Raw genomic sequence first — 17,302 nt, 5'->3', positions numbered from 1 at the left:
CAAGAAGGTGCGTGTGACCTCTCCACGGTCCTGATCCATGAAGGGGTGTATGACTGCAGTAGACCTCCTCCAGAACAACGCCGATCTTGATGAACCGGGGCCAGTATCCATGCACATATACAGGTCCTTCTCAAAAAATTAGCATATAGTGTTAAATTTCATTATTTACCATAATGTAATGATTACAATTAAACTTTCATATATTATAGATTCATTATCCACCAACTGAAATTTGTCAGGTCTTTTATTGTTTTAATACTGATGATTTTGGCATACAACTCCTGATAACCCAAAAAACCTGTCTCAATAAATTAGCATATTCACCCATCCAATCAAATAAAAGTGTTTTTTAATAACAAACAAAAAAACCATCAAATAATAATGTTCAGTTATGCACTCAATACTTGGTCGGGAATCCTTTGGCAGAAATGACTGCTTCAATGCGGCGTGGCATGGAGGCAATCAGCCTGTGACACTGCTGAGATGTTATGGAGGCCCAGGATGCTTCAATAGCGGCCTTAAGCTCATCCAGAGTGTTGGGTCTTGCGTCTCTCAACTTTCTCTTCACAATATCCCACAGATTCTCTATGGGGTTCAGGTCAGGAGAGTTGGCAGGCCAATTGAGCACAGTAATACCATGGTCAGTAAACCATTTACCAGTGGTTTTGGCACTGTGAGCAGGTGCCAGGTCGTGCTGAAAAATGAAATCTTCATCTCCATAAAGCATTTCAGCCGATGGAAGCATGAGGTGCTCCAAAATCTCCTGATAGCTAGCTGCATTGACCCTGCCCTTGATGAAACACAGTGGACCAACACCAGCAGCTGACATGGCACCCCACACCATCACTGACTGTGGGTACTTGACACTGGACTTCAGGCATTTTGGCATTTCCTTCTCCCCAGTCTTCCTCCAGACTCTGGCACCTTGATTTCCGAATGAGATGCAAAATTTGCTTTCATCAGAAAAAAGTACTTGGGACCACTTAGCAACAGTCCAGTGCTGCTTCTCTGTAGCCCAGGTCAGGCGCCTCTGCCGCTGTTTATGGTTCAAAAGTGGCTTTACCTGGGGAATGCGGCACCTGTAGCCCATTTCCTGCGCACGCCTGTGCACGGTGGCTCTGGATGTTTCCACACCAGACTCAGTCCACTGCTTCCTCAGGTTCCCCAAGGTCTGGAATCGGTCCTTCTCCACAATCTTCCTCAGGGTCCGGTCTCCTCTTCTCGTTGTACAGCGTTTTCTGCCACATTGTTTCCTTCCAACAGACTTACCATTGAGGTGCCTTGATACAGCACTCTGGGAACAGCCTATTTGTTGAGAAATTTCTTTCTGGGTCTTACCCTCTTGCTTGAGGGTGTCAATGATGGCCTTCTTGACATCTGTCAGGTCGCTAGTCTTACCCATGATGGGGGTTTTGAGTAATGAACCAGGCAGGGAGTTTATAAAAGCCTCAGGTATCTTTTGCATGTGTGTAGAGTTAATTAGTTGATTCAGAAGATTAGGGTAATAGGTCGTTTAGAAAACCTTTTCTTGATATGCTAATTTATTGAGACAGGTTTTTTGGGTTATCAGGAGTTGTATGCCAAAATCATCAGTATTAAAACAATAAAAGACCTGACAAATTTCAGTTGGTGGATAATGAATCTATAATATATGAAAGTTTAATTGTAATCGTTACATTATGGTAAATAATGAAATTTAACACTATATGCTAATTTTTTGAGAAGGACCTGTAGTGGGATGCCATTAAGGCCTATGTCAGAGAATTGCTCATTCAGGATGTAAGTAGACATAAGACCAAGATAAGGTATTTCCTTTCGAAGCTTCAAAATAGAAGGAATGTGTCTAAACAAATATATTTAGCAAACCCCACGGATATAAATATATACAATTGAGAGGAGACCCAAAAATTATATAAGGAACATCTTTTGTCAACAGCGGATGCTAAATGCTTGTTTATTAAGGAAAAATATTTTGAGGAAGGAGAGAGTGCTGGGCATTTACCGGCAATGGTGAAATCCCAAAGGGATCTTCTCATGTATCACAATGATATCATACTAGCGGGAAGCTGATACAAGATAAGATTGGCATATTGAGATGTTTGAGGGAACATTGTGTAGATCATCATAAGTCTGCATTTACTGGCACAATGGATGAGATAGAAAAGTATCTTGATGGTATTTCCTTATCTACTTTGTCAGTGGAGGCTAGTAAGGCTCCGAAGTGGCCTCTGACCCTTGAGGAGTTAAGGCACCTTCACACTGAGCAACTTTAGAACGATAACGATAGCGATCCGTGACGTTGCAGCGTCCTGGATAGCGATCTCGTTGTGTTTGACACGCAGCAGCGATCAGGATCCTGCTGTGACATCGCTGGTCGGAGCTAGAAGGCCAGAACTTTATTTCGTCACTGGATCACCCGCTGACATCGCTGGATCGGCGAGTGTGACGCCGATCCAGCGATGTGTTCACTTGTAACCAGGGTAAACATCGGGTTACTAAGCGCAGGGCTGCGCTTAGTAACCCGATATTTATCCTGGTTACCATTGTAAATGTAAAAAAAAAAAAAAACACTACATACTCACATTCCGGTGTCTGTCACGTCCCTCGCCGTCAGCTTCCCGCACTGACTGTGAGCGCCGGCCGTATGTGCTGCGCTTTAAGGCCGGTGCTCACAGTCAGTGCGGGAAGCTGACGGCGAGGGACGTGACAGACACCGGAATGTAAGTATGTAGTGTTTTTTTTTTTACATTTACAATGGTAACCAGGGTAAACATCGAGTTACTAAGCGCGGTCCTGCGCTTAGTAACCCGATGTTTACCCTGGTTACCCGGGGACTTCGGCATCGTTGGTCGCTGGAGAGCTGTCTGTGTGACAGCTCTCCAGTGACCCCACAAGGACTTTCCAACGATCACGGCCAGGTCGTATCGCTGGTCGTGATCGTTGGAAAGTTGCTGAGTGTGACGGTACCTTTAGAGATAGCATTATAATGTATTCCTAATGAAAAAGCCCCAGGATCAGATGGCTTGCCTGGAGAGTTTTAATAAAACATTCTCGGAGATACAATTACCTCAATTGCTATCAGTTTTCCAAACAGCGGTAAAGGAGGAGCAGCTATGGAGGTCTATGTATGAAGCCATCATTGTTGTTTTACCAAAACCAGAGAAGGATCCACCAAAACCAGAATCATAGAGACCAGTCTCATTACTTCTCATGTTAAAATCTTAGCTATGGACTGTTAGGTGTAATTACCTCCTTAATCCACCCTGATCAATGGGGCTTTATCCTTGATAGATCAGAAGCAATACATTTGAGAAGATTGTTTTTAAGTCTCTCCAGCTATCCTAAAATGTGACTGAGGCCAGAGCGGTGCGGTCATTTTTTAGGGTCTTTGATGGTATCAAATGGAATTTTCTTTGGGCGGTAATGCACAGAATTGGGCGTAGATCCCCGATTTATCTCTTATGTAAAATTACTTAATGTCTCCAGCTGCGATGGTACGTGCTAATAAATATCTGAGGCGAGGTTGTGTTGGAGTGGGGCACAAAACAGGGCTCCTGTCCACCCTCGTCTTCGCCATGGCTATTGAATCATGGGCACGCATATTGAGATCCACTCCTGATATGGTAGGCTTTAGGTAAGATGGAGGAACGTGTTCTTATGCTACTCTATTTTGGAGACATTCAGAAATCCATGACCCCATTAATGAATATTATTAAAGAATATGGGAAATGGTCTGGCTTACGTATTGGAAAAAGTCGGCGTTACTTCCTGTGGATCCCGTCTCTGACTGGACTTTTGTGGCACACGCTCATAAACGTGGTTAAGGATTTCATATCTGTACGATTTGTCTAATGTTTTGTGTGAGAAAAGTTGTAAAATGATCAAGTGAGTGAATAAAAAACATCTGGTTAAAAAAATGTACAAAACGTTTATATATATTTGGACACATTTATAGAAGTTTAATTTATTTTACTGCACTATCGGCTAGTATTATCAATATTATTTTCTATTAGAAAAATATATAAAAAATGGCGCCAAACGTGATCTCAGTTGTGCCATATGCACAGAATTGTAGAAAATCAATTAAGGGAATATGTCAGCAGGTTTTTGCTATGTAATCGGAGAGCAGCCTAATTTAGGGTCTGATTCCAGCGATGTGTCACTTACTGGGCTGCTTGCTGTAGTTTTGATAGAATCCCTGTTTTCTCTGCTGTAGATCTAGATGCTGAGTGTCATGCAGCTGCAGTGCAGGGACGCGAGACTGCACACACTGAGCAGCTGAACAGATGACACCTAGTGGCAAGAGGGTTAGTCAGAAAAAGCCGAATCAGGGCACAAGATAACACGTCAGTACAAAAAGGATATAAACAGAAAGGATAGTCAGGACGTAGCAAGGGATCAGTAAACCAGGGCGAGCAAAATGCGGTACAATAGGGACAAATCAAGACAGAGTCAATAGCCAAGCCAGGAGGTCAGAATCAGAGAATGAATCAGAACAGACAAACGCAGGGAAAGGGCAGACAGAGGGGGATAACAGACACAGGACAAGTCAGGGTTCACAGCAGGACAAACCAAGGGTTTCCAGAGTCAGGTTCACAAGCCGAAGACAGAACTATAGCTGACACTGCCAGCAAGATTCATGGGAGCTAAATAGCAAACCCGAACCCAGAATGAGGCAGATCAAAGTTAACCCTTGACATGATCCGTCCAAAAAAAGGGCAGACACAAATAAACCCTGGAACGGATCATGACACTGAGTGATAATAAAGTAGGTATTGTGCTCACATTGATATAAAAAGTATTATAGTTTTAGTCACACTTTTGTTTTCATGCGTGTGGCACCGATGGTCATCTGCTGCTGTTTCCTCTTTTATGGCTAGTCACGGACACCCTCGCGGTAAAGATAAACCCTAAAAAATAGAAAATTGGGGCATTCTTCAAAAGCACGTAGATTCCAGTTCTATCTGTGAAAAACTGATGTCTGAATGAGTCCTAAGACTATGTTCACATGTAATTCTTTGAAAAGTTTTTGGGAGATAATCTGATGCAAAATACTCCTTAAAAACGCTTGAAAAAGTCCTACTCATTTATATGAGGATTTTTTTTTAGATTTTTTTTTCTTCCTGAAGAGGTTTTCAAAAAGATCTAGTGGAAACAATAAAGTATATGTCACTTCTTTGAAGTGTTTAGGAAACCTATCCATACTACTAACTGTCCAAACAAGAAGATGAAAATGCTTTAAAAGAAAAAAATACTCTTCAAAACAGCTTCAGGAAACACAAAACCCATACAAGAAACTTTTCTTGAATCAGTTTCTGCTTGGAATAATCTTTGGTAAAAAAAATAAAAAAAAAAACCTCTGTGTGAACAGAGCTTAAAATACAGCTTAAAGTACAACTGCAGGTGTATACAGGAGAATGCAAAAAAATAAAACAAAGTAAGTGACTGTGCACGGAAAGTATTTTGAGGAGTTTTTGTAGCACAGACTGATAGGGAACTCTAGAAATCCTCCTCAAAAATGCAAACTATTGCTCAAAAACATGGAGATTCTGTTCAGTTTTCTCTAAAAACAATAGGCTGGTTATTGAGAAATTAACATTGAGCGTATGGTTTATACACCTTTGTTTCCAACGCATGGAATATATGTATATACCCCCAACACAGTCACTGCGAACTCCACGATAACCCCAGATTACTTGCTGCCACCACCAGTCCTTTTTATTATAGACAGAACAAAACTATTACATTTTATATTTAATCCAAAGGGAGGCAGTGTTTAGGAAAATATTCAAAAGATTTTACAAAGGGGACAAGACAATATAGCATATAGAGTACATAAAATAAAAGGGATTAAAAAAAATAATATACTAGGTCGCTCACAGAGATGAGTCAACTTAGCCAAAGAAGACCACTTTGACTTGGGGAGCGTTCAATGAACGGGATTCATGCATACACAACTATGTATCTCTCTACAAGAACCTAAATCATAATTTTTCTTGATCTTTTATGTGCAACTGAGCTACACCCACACCCCTTCCCCCGTGATGAACTCACGTGGGCCGGGTTGTGGGATGTCCTCAGTCCTTCGGAACTTTATAAAAATCACAACTTTTGCGATAATTGGTTGCTCACAGAAGTTCCAGATCTCCGCCATATTTTCCATCAGGATTTTACCTTTCCCCAGAGATCAAACATGGTATGGCTGTTGTCAGTTATCTGGCCATTATGGATTTGTGGCTTATAGGCAGGGATTACAGTTATGAGAAAACATGCATATTTATCCCCAGATTGCCCTTACTCTGAAATGTATATCCCATTCCTATTGGATTGATACAAACTCCAATATTCATACTTTTCTATCGGTGCCTCAGCATATAGCAAAGATGCTTGGATGAAATGAATGTGCAAATGTGAATGACAATAGCTATCTCTAAAGCGTTTAAGGTATCTGCTTTAATCTTCTCCCAAACTTAAAATACTTTTTCTGTCTTAACTATGTGTCCAATCTGTAACCCTTTGGCCATATATAATGGAGATCCTCGTTAGTATACCAAGGTATATTGTCACAAAAGGAGCTCCTGCATGCATTTTAATTAGGACTGTCATTCCTGTCCCAATCTATTCCAATCTATACATCACAGTCTTACTCGTTTCTCATGTGTTAAATGGTGTAATTCACATAAAGACACCTTAGATTGCCAGCTCTTGTCTTACTGCAAAAGAGAGAGGGAAGGAGGGATGGGGTTGAGGGTGAGTGAATGCGGCTTGGTATCAGTTTGGCTCTGACTGACAGCTATTTTTGCCCCTGCAATTCCTTGAGGCATAGAGATTTTAATATTTTCTATGACAATGAACAAAAATTTAATTTAAATCACATCAATATTTGTTTTGCTTGTAAAGGGCGGTGACCAATGCTAATTCTTCCAGTTACACTTGCACGCTGTTTCTGAAGGAACTTGACAGGAAGGATGTTCCAAACATCTTGGAGAACAAACCACATATCTTCTGTCCTTTTTTAGCTGACGACAGTTCCTATTGACATTGGATGAAGGTTTGGGGTCCTTCTTTGGCTGCAGAATAAATTTGGAGTCAATCAGACGCCTCTCTGATGGTGTTACATGAGCCAATGTCATTAAGAAGTACCTTCAGTGTAGAGAAGAAGGAGTCCTGGAAGCGATGATATGGCCTCCACAAAGCCCTGATCTAACATTATCTAGTCTGTCTGTCTGAAGAGAAAGAAGGATTTGTTCAAACCTACATCCAGAGAACATCTGTGGTTAGTGTTGTGAATTCTGTGGCAGAACTCCCTCCTGTGGTCACAAGTGGTACTTCGGCTGATTCTCTCTGTGAGCTTCCGTTGGTGGAGGGAAGTGGTACTGCGGCTTCTGAGTTTCCTCCCCCAGGTGATGTGGTGAGGTCGTTAGGTGCTGCTCTACTTAACTCCACCTAGTACTTTGATCCTGGCTTCCTGTCAATGTTCCAGTATTGGACTTGTTTTCCTCCTGGATCGTTCCTGTGGCCTGCTGCTCTGCATAGCTAAGTTTTCCTTTGCTATTTTGTTTGCTTTTCTTCTGTCCAGCTTATCTATTTTTTTTGCTGGAAGCTCTGGGACGCAGAGGGTGTACCTCCGTGCCGTTAGTTCGGTACGGAGGGTCTTTTTGCCCCCTTTGCGTGGTTTTTAGGGTTTTGTGTTGACCGCAAAGTTACCTTTCCTATCCTCGCTCTGTTCAGAAAGTCGGGCCTCACTTTGCTAAATCTATTTCATCTCTACGTTTGTCTTTTCATCTTACTCACAGTCATTATATGTGGGGGGCTGCCTTTTCCTTTGGGGTATTTCTCTGAGGCAAGGTAGGCTTATTTTCTATCTTCAGGCTAGCTAGTTTCTCAGGCTGTGCCGAGTTGCATAGGTAGCGTTAGGCGCAATCCACGGCTGCCTCTAGTGTTGTTGGAGAGGATTAGGGATTGCGGTCAACAGAGTTCCCACGTCTCAGAGCTCGTTCTATGTCTTTGGATTATTGTCAGATCACTGTATGTGCTCTGACCTCTATGTTCACTGTGGTACTGAATTGCCTAATCATAACAGGTTAGTTCTCCAAGATTTTTGGAACAAACTCCCTGGCGAGTTCCTGCAAAAATTTTGCAGTGTACCTAGAAGAATTGATGATTTGTTTGAAGGCAAAGTGCGGTCACACCAAATATTGCTGGAATTTCGTTTTCTCTTTTATTCATTCACTTTGCATTTTGTTTATTGATAAAAATAAAATATTAGCACTTCTATATTGGAAAGTATTCTTACTCTGCACAATTTTTTCCACGCTCGCCTACAACTTTTGCACAGTACTGAATGTCCAGGAGATCAAGTCAAATCTATTCCACTGTAATTATGAAACCATACATCTTCACTGGATATTTCTCTTTTAATCTCTACACAGGTGATTACTCCATTCCGCAAACTAATCCTGTGTGCTGAGAACAGGAAAGAGATGGAGGATTGGATTGGAGCCATCAAATCTGTCCAGAAGTGGGATCTTAATGAGGTACATCAGTGAACTACAACATACGTATTCAATTAACATTATATATTTCTATAATTACATACTTTGAAAATTACATGGTTCAACCTTTGTTGACCAATTACACATTTTAGACTGGTAGTCGTTCACTAGGTTAGGTCATGAATATGGTCAAAGAGGCCTACCGGAGGATTCTCCTGTTTCCCGATGGGCCAGTCCTGGCCTGGCTGTTTGGCAAGAAAAAAATAAACAAAGCCCATTGACCAATTATAGCGAATTTTGGTGGAAAATACTCCTCATGTGCTCCACATGCCAATGGACGATTTTCCTGGTAATTCACACAATGGTTACTAAAATTGTACACTGTGTTTGCTTACAGACCACCCAGTTTAATATGGAACATTTCTCGGGAATGCACAATTGGTACGCCTGCTCACACGCCAGACCCACGTTCTGCAATGTGTGCAGAGAGGCACTCTCCGGTGTTACTTCTCATGGACTCTCCTGTGAAGGTATTGTACTATTGTATGGATTCATACCAGAAAAGAACTCAGTCCTTACTCCAGTACGTTACTACGATAAAAGTGTGTGCTGCAAAAGTAGCATGGTACACTGCAAGTTAGAAACAGGTGTTGAGAGATGTCAAATTTTGGGTGGTAAAATAAAGACAAAGTATTATTGAGATGATATCTTGTTGGCTAATAAAAAATGGATTGAATTTGGAAGTTTTTAAGAGCACAGACACCATCATCATATACAGTACAGACCAAAAGTTTGGACACACCTTCTAATTTAAAGATTTTTCTGTATTTTCATGACTATGAAAATTGTACATTCACACTGAAGGCATCAAAACTATGAATGAACACATGTGGAATTATATACTTAACAAAAAAGTGTGAAACATCTGAAAATATGTCTTATATTCTAGGTTCTTCAAAGTAGCTACCTTTTGCTTTGATGACTGCTTTGCACACTCTTGGCATTCTCTTGATGAGCTTCAAGAGGTAGTCACCAGGAATGGTCTTCCAACAATCTTGAAGGAGTTCCCAGAGATGCTTAGCACTTGTTGGCCCTTTTGCCTTCACTCTGCGGTCCAGCTCACCCCAAACCATCTCGATTAGATTCAGGACTGGTGACTGTGGAGGCCAGGTCATCTGGCGTAGCACCCCATCACTCTCCTTCTTGGTCAGATAACCCTTACACAGCCTGGATGTGTGTTTGGGGTCATTGTCCTGTTGAAAAATAAATGATGGTCCAACTAAACGCAAATCGGATGGAATATCATGCCGCTGCCAGATGCTGTGGTAGCCATGCTGGTTCAGTATGCCTTCAATTTTGATTAAATCCCCAACAGTGTCACCAGCAAAGCACCTCCACACCATCACACCTCCTCCTCCATGCTTCATGGTGTGAACCAGGCATGTAGAGTCCATCCGTTTTTCTGCATCGCACAAAAACACGGTGGTTGGAACCAAAGATCTCAAATTTGGACTCATCAGACCAAAGCACAGATTTCCACTGGTCTAATGTCCATTCCTTGTATTCCTTAGCCCAAACAAGTCTCTTCTGCTTGTTGCCTGTCCTTAGCAGTGGTTTCCTAGCAACTATTTTACCATGAAGGCCTGCTGCACAAAGTCTCCTCTTAACAGTTGTTTTAGAGATGTGTCTGCTGCTAGAACTCTGTGTGGCATTGACCTGGTCTCTAATCTGAGCTGTTGTTAACCTGCGATTTTTGAGGCTGGTGACTCGGATAAACTTATCCTCAGAAGCAGAGGTGACTCTTGGTCTTCCTTTCCTAGGGCGGTCCTCATGTGTGCCAGTTTCTTTGTAGAGCTTGATCGTTTTTGCCACTGCACTTGGAGACACTTTCAAAGTTTGCCCAATTTCTCAGACTGATTGACCTTCATGTCTTAAAGTAATGATGGCCACTCGTTTTTCTTTATTTAGTTGCTTTTGTCTTGCCATAATACAAATTTTAACACTCTATTCAGTAGGACTATCAGCTGTGTATCCACCAGACTTCTGCTCAACACAACTGATGGTCCCAACCCCATTTATAAGGCAAGAAATCCCACTTATTAAACCGGACAGGGCACACCTGTGAAGTGAAAACCATTCCTGGTGACTACCTCTTGAAGCTCATAAAGAGAATGCCAAGAGTGTGCAAAGCAGTCATCAAAGCAAAAGGTGGCTACTTTGAAGAACATAGAATATAAGACATAATTTCAGTTGTTTCACACTTTTTTGTTAAGTATATAATTCCGCAAGTGTTAATCCATAGTTTTGATGCCTTCAGTGTGAATGTACAATTTTCATAGTCATGAAAATACAGAAAAATCTTTAAATGAGAAGGTGTGTACAAACTTTTGGTCTGTACTGTACACTGCTCAAAAAAATAAAGGGAACACCAAAATACCACATCCTAGATATCTCTGAATGAAATATTCCAGTTGGAAATTTTTATTCATTGCATATAGGAATGTGTTCAGAAAAATAAAACATAACAATTATCAATGTAAATCAAAATGAATATCCCATGGAGGTCTGGATTTGAAATGATACTCAAAATCAAAGTGGGAAATCAAATTACAGGCTGATCCAACTTCAGTGGAAATGCCTCATGACAAGGAAAAGATGCTCTGTATTGTGTGTGGCCTCTACGTGCCGGTATGACCTACTTTCTGTACAACGCCTGGGCATGCTCTTGATGAGGCAGAGGATGGTCTCCTGAGGGATTTCCTCCCCAACCTAGACTAAAGTATTCGCCAACTCCTGGACAGTCTGTGGTGCAACATGACATTGGTGGATGGAGCAAGACATGATGTCCTAGATGTGCTCAATCGGATTCAGGTCTGGGGGAACTGGTGGGCCAGTCCACAGCTTCAATGCCTTAATCTTGCAGGAACTGCTGACACACTCCAGCCACATGAGGTCGGGCATTGTCCTGCATTAGGAGGAACACAGGGCCAACCGCACCAGCATATGGTCTCACAAGGGGTCTGAGGATCTCATCTCGGTACCTAATGGCAGTCAGGCTACCTCTAGCGAGCATATGGAGGGCTGTGTGGCTCTCCAAAGAAATGCCACCCCACACCATTACTGAGCCACTGCTAAACCGGTCATGATGGAGGATGTTGCAGGCAGCAGATCACTCTCCACGGCATCTCCAGACTCTGTCACGTCTGTCACATGTGCTCAGTGTGTTCTTCTTTCATCTGTGAAGAGCACAGGGTGCCAGTGGTGAATTTGCCAATCCTGGTGTTCTGTGGCAAATGCCAAGCATCCTGCATGTTGTTGGGCTGTGAGCACAACCCCCATCTGTGGATGTCGGGCATGCAGACCATCCTCATGGAGTCGGTTTCTAACCGTTTGTGCAGACACATGCACATTTGTGGCCTGCTGGAGGTCATTTTGCAGGGCTCTGGCAGTGCTCCTCCTGTTCCTCCTTGCACAAAGGCGGAGGTAGTGGTCCTGCTGCTGGGTTGTTGCCCTCCTACGGCCTCCTCCACATCTCCTAGTGTACTGGCCTGTCTCCTGGTAGTGCCTCCAGCCTCTGGACACTATGCTGACAGACACAGCAAACCTTCTTGCCACAGCTTGCATTGATGTGCCATCCCATATGAGCTGCACTACCTGAGCCACTTGTGTGGGTTGTAGAGTCCGTCTCATGCTACCACAAGTGTGAAAGCACAACCAACATTCAAAAGTGACCAAAACATCAGCCAGAAAGCATTGGTACTGAGATGCGGTCTGTGGTCCCCACCTGCAGAACCACTCCTTTATTGAGGGTGTCTTGATAATTGCCAATAATTTCCATCTTTTGTCTATTCCATTTGCACAACAGCATGTGAAATTGATTGTCAATCAGTGTTGCTTCCTAAGTGGACAGTTTGATTTCACAGAAGTTTGATTTACTTGGAGTTATAGTCTGTTGTTTAAGTGTTCCCTTTATTTTTTGGAGCAGTGTACATGTACAAACCCTCTGTGCTCCAAAAGCGAGCAAATATACATTATCTGTGATCCTGATAAAGTTATCATGTCTGTTCTTCTTTTGTGTAAGTGTTTTCATTGTTTTGTTACGGTTCGTTTACACCAACTGACCGGCGGCACTAAGCGACTGATGATCAGCAACTTGTTGGCTGATGGGCGGTCGGTTAATAGCCTGTTTACACCGCAGACTGCTCTTTACAATAAGTCCTGGGTTCAAATCCCACCAAGAACAACATCTGCAAGAAGTTTGTATGTTCTCCCCATGTTTGCATGGGTTTCCTCCGGGTTCTCCAGTTTCCTCCCACATTCCAAAGACATACTGATAGGGAATTTAGATTGTGAGCCCCATTGGGGACAGTGATGATAATGTGTGCAAACTGTAAAGCGCTGCGGAATATGTTAGCGCTATATAAAAATAAAGATTATTATTATTACCCTGAACGATCCATAGTAGATTGCTCACTGCGCATAGGCTGACATTGCTCTCGACAGCGCAGGTCTTATTTACACAGAACAATGTACTGTCGAGAACGATGATGTTTTGGGCAAAAACACAAAAGATAATTTTACCTGACATATGAGCATTTTGCTTGTTCATTATTTGATGAGCTTCTTTAGACTACAAGATTATTGTGAAACAAACGCTCCTAGGAATGCTTGTTCATGATAATCTTCCACTAAAAATGGCACTGTTTTAAAGGGCCCATGTCTTAGCTTTGTATCACAGATGAATGCAACCATTAAAAGGAAGTGAATGGCCTGTCCTTAATGCCTGAATGGCCTGTACATGATGTCTGAACAGCCTGTATATGACGTCTGAACGGCCTGTCCATGATGTCTGAACGGCCTGTCCATAATGTCTGAACAGCCTGTATATGACGTCTGAACGGCTTGTCTATGATGTCTGAATGGCCTGTCCATGATGTCTGAACGGCCTGTCCATGATGTCTGAATGGCCTGTCCATGATGTCTGAACGGCCTGTATATGACGTCTGAACGGCCTGTCTATGATGTCTGAATGGCCTGTCCATGATGTCTGAACGGCCTGTCCATGATGTCTGAACGGCCTGTCCATAATGTCTGAACGGCCTGTCCATGATGTCTGAATGGCCTGTCCATGATGTCTGAACGGCCTGTATATGACGTCTGAACGGCCTGTCCATGATGTCTGAACGGCCTGTCCATGATGTCTGAACGGCCTGTATATGACGTCTGAACGGCCTGTCCATAATGTCTGAACGGCCTGTCCATGATGTCTGAACGGCCTGTATATGACGTCTGAATGGCCTGTCCATGATGTCTGAACGGCCTGTATATGACGTCTGAACGGCCTGTCCATGATGTCTGAACGGCCTGTCCATGATGTCTGAACGGCCTGTATATGACGTCTGAACGGCCTGTCCATGATGTCTGAACGGCCTGTCCATGATGTCTGAACGGCCTGTATATGACGTCTGAACGGCCTGTCCATGATGTCTGAATGGCCTGTACATGATGTCTGAACAGCCTGTATATGACGTCTGAACGGCCTGTCCATGATGTCTGAACGACCTGTCCATGATGTCTGAACGGCCTGTATATGACGTCTGAACGGCCTGTCCATGATGTCTGAACGGCCTGTCCATGATGTCTGAACGGCCTGTCCATGATGTCTGAACGGCCTGTACATGATGTCTGAACAGCCTGTATATGACGTCTGAACGGCCTGTCCATGACGTCTGAACGGCCTGTCCATGATGTCTGAACGGCCTGTCCATGATGTCTGAACGGCCTGTCCATGATGTCTGAATGGCCTGTACATGATGTCTGAACAGCCTGTATATGACGTCTGAACGGCCTGTCCATGATGTCTGAACGGCCTGTCCATGATGTCTGAACGGCCTGTCCATGATGTCTGAATGGCCTGTCCATGATGTCTGAACGGCCTGTCCATAATGTCTGAACGGCCTGTCCATGATGTCTGAACGGCCTGTATATGACGTCTGAACGGCCTGTCCATGATGTCTGAACGGCCTGTCCATGATGTCTGAACGGCCTGTCCATGATGTCTGAATGGCCTGTACATGATGTCTGAACAGCCTGTATATGACGTCTGAACGGCCTGTCCATGATGTCTGAACGGCCTGTCCATGATGTCTGAACGGCCTGTCCATGATGTCTGAATGGCCTGTCCATGATGTCTGAACGGCCTGTCCATAATGTCTGAACGGCCTGTCCATGATGTCTGAACGGCCTGTATATGACGTCTGAACGGCCTGTCCATGATGTCTGAACGGCCTGTCCATGATGTCTGAACGGCCTGTCCATGATGTCTGAACGGCCTGTATATGACGTCTGAACGGCCTGTCCATGATGTCTGAACGGCCTGTCCATGATGTCTGAACGGCCTGTCCTTGGTGTCTGAACAGCCTGTCCGTGATGTCTGATGTCCGTGATGTCTGATGTCCATGATGTCCGTGATGTCTGATGTCCATGATGTCTGATGTCCATGATGTCTGATGTCCATGATGTATGGAGCTGCGCTGCCCAAACCTTCACACTGTGTGCTTCTGCCAGTCACTGATGTTAGAAACCTCTGACTGGTGGCTGTCATTTGTTACTCCCACGCGGATCTTATCTGTATGGCAAATCCTTAGATTAGGCTGAAAAGCACTGTTACAGCCTCTGTTCCACAAGGTGGGCAACGTCATCAATATCGTAAGAAACATTGGTTCTCGGAGAAAAATTGGACGTGTGCACGACCCTATAGAATAACATGGGGACGAGGGCGATCCATCCAAATGACGGCTAGCACTCTTCCGGTTTTTACAGCCCTAGGACGGTGCACTTAGTTACATAACACATTGTGGTGGGGATTCCGCGTGACTGCCTGCGGTTTGTTTGAGGCATGAATGTAATTGTCTTCGGGCTCTCTACCGACACCCGTGAAAAATGGCAAAAATGATTCACTTTAAATGAAGAGATGTCATAGAAGATGGGATATCCCAGCTCACGTCTGCTTTCTTTTCTCTAGTTTGCAAGTTCAAAGCTCACAAACGTTGCGCTGTACGAGCCACAAATAACTGCAAATGGACCACGCTGGCGTCGGTGGCGAATGACATCATAGAGGATGAGGATGGTGTAAGTACAGGACAGCGTCGCATAGCTCGGACTTGCATTTCTCTACTAGGAGGGTGCTACGGGAAAAAAATGTAGGCGCACGTTTTAGTAGTAACGCAACGTGGCTTATCAAGACCTAGTTATACTAATATGATGCAGGACATTATCATCATGTCCTCAAGATGTCACCCTGTAACGCCGTAATGTTACAGGAATAGGTGATTTAATTTCCTTACTATTATAAATCATTATATTAAGTATTTTCCTTTTTTTTTGGTGGAGGGGAGCCGTAGTGCTACTTCACAGCTGGGCTTTAATTGGTGACTTTAAAGGGTTAAATCTTCGATATTGATATTCTATGAATTGAACAAGAGCTGAACCCTACACTCGTTACATTCATCTACCTCCAAAGCTGAGGACAGCTGATTGTTGGGGTGTCAGGTGTCAGACCCCCGCCATTTTGATATTGTTGACCTAACCTAAGAGTGGACAAACCCTTTAAGAGTATTCAGCTACACTGATTTTTGTCATCTGGTTTTTCCTGTGTAATCTGAGAGCAGCATGATGTTGAAGCAGAGACTCTGATTCCAGCGATGTGTCACTTACTGGGCTGTTTGCTGCAGTTTTGATAAAATCCCTGTTTCCTCTGCTACAGATCTATCAGTTCTCTAATGCTGATCTGTGTATAACCCTGCCCAGATCCCTGATTGGCCGATTTCTGTATACACTGTGTAAAGGCAGACATCAGCCAATCAGTGATGGGGGCGTGGTTGGACTACCTGGCAGCAGGTTTTCTAGACCTCTAGTGATAATTTCCTGCTGAGAAAACAGTGATTTTATCAAAACTACAACAAGCAGCCCAGTAAGTGACACATCGCTGGAATCGGGGTCTCTGCCCTTACATGATGCTGCCCTCAGATTAGGTGGAAAAAATCTCGTGACAGATTCCTTTTAATAAAACATATTGGCTCCAGGATTCTGGATCACATGCTGACACTTTGGATACCCTGTATCCCTCCATGTTTAGTCCTTTATTGTACTGTCTGGACTGTATCCAGTTTTCCTTCTCTTTTTCCTCTCACTATATTTTTGGTTAACTCGGATTAGTCATATATATATATATAGTTTTAGGAATAAAGGGATTTCCCAGTCTATGATGCTCCTTTTTCGTTTTTAGGTGACCATGCCTCATCAGTGGTTGGAAGGAAACCTGCCGGTCAGCGCCAAGTGTGCGGTGTGTGATAAAACGTGCGGGAGCGTGCGGAGGCTGCAGGACTGGAGGTGCTTGTGGTGCAAAGCTATAGTAAGTTACCCAACGGCCTCCGTCTCCTGAAACACCATTATGTCTCCTTATACAGAGCAAATAACGTCACTTGCAAAAGTCTTCATACCCTGTGGATTTTTCTACATTTTTTCACTTTACGCCTGCAAACTTAGATGTATTTTATGTGACATTTGACCACAAAGTATCAAGTATTTGTGAACTATAAAGGAAATTCTATGTGTTTTTTAAATTATTTTAAAAATATAAATCTGAAAATTGTGACGTACATTTACATGGTAGAGACTTCACTGGGAATGAAGAGACTCGCTCTACTTATCCATGGTGCAGCTGCACAGTCAGGATTCTCGGGCACCAGGAGCAGCAGACATACACACACTCATGTTCCGAATAGACGTGCACAGCCTCTTTTAGT

General features: G+C 43.3%; 1 protein-coding gene across 7 annotated transcripts in view; it reads left to right on the top strand.

Moving 5' to 3' along the window:
• The window catches only part of LOC138662704 (diacylglycerol kinase eta-like), a 255,548-nt gene that overhangs the window by 175,444 nt on the left and 62,802 nt on the right, over positions 1 to 17,302 (top strand). For all 7 annotated transcript variants that reach the window (XM_069748579.1, XM_069748582.1, XM_069748580.1 and 4 more), the window contains 4 exons: positions 8,433 to 8,537; positions 8,893 to 9,025; positions 15,520 to 15,626; positions 16,783 to 16,908. In XM_069748579.1, the coding sequence (XP_069604680.1) occupies positions 8,433 to 8,537; positions 8,893 to 9,025; positions 15,520 to 15,626; positions 16,783 to 16,908 (471 nt within the window). The remainder of the gene's footprint in view (positions 1 to 8,432; positions 8,538 to 8,892; positions 9,026 to 15,519; positions 15,627 to 16,782; positions 16,909 to 17,302) is intronic.

The sequence above is a fragment of the Ranitomeya imitator genome, chromosome 2, assembly GCF_032444005.1.
Source record: "Ranitomeya imitator isolate aRanImi1 chromosome 2, aRanImi1.pri, whole genome shotgun sequence".
Taxonomy (NCBI): domain Eukaryota; kingdom Metazoa; phylum Chordata; class Amphibia; order Anura; family Dendrobatidae; genus Ranitomeya; species Ranitomeya imitator.
This window is presented reverse-complemented; position numbering and strand designations above follow the sequence as displayed.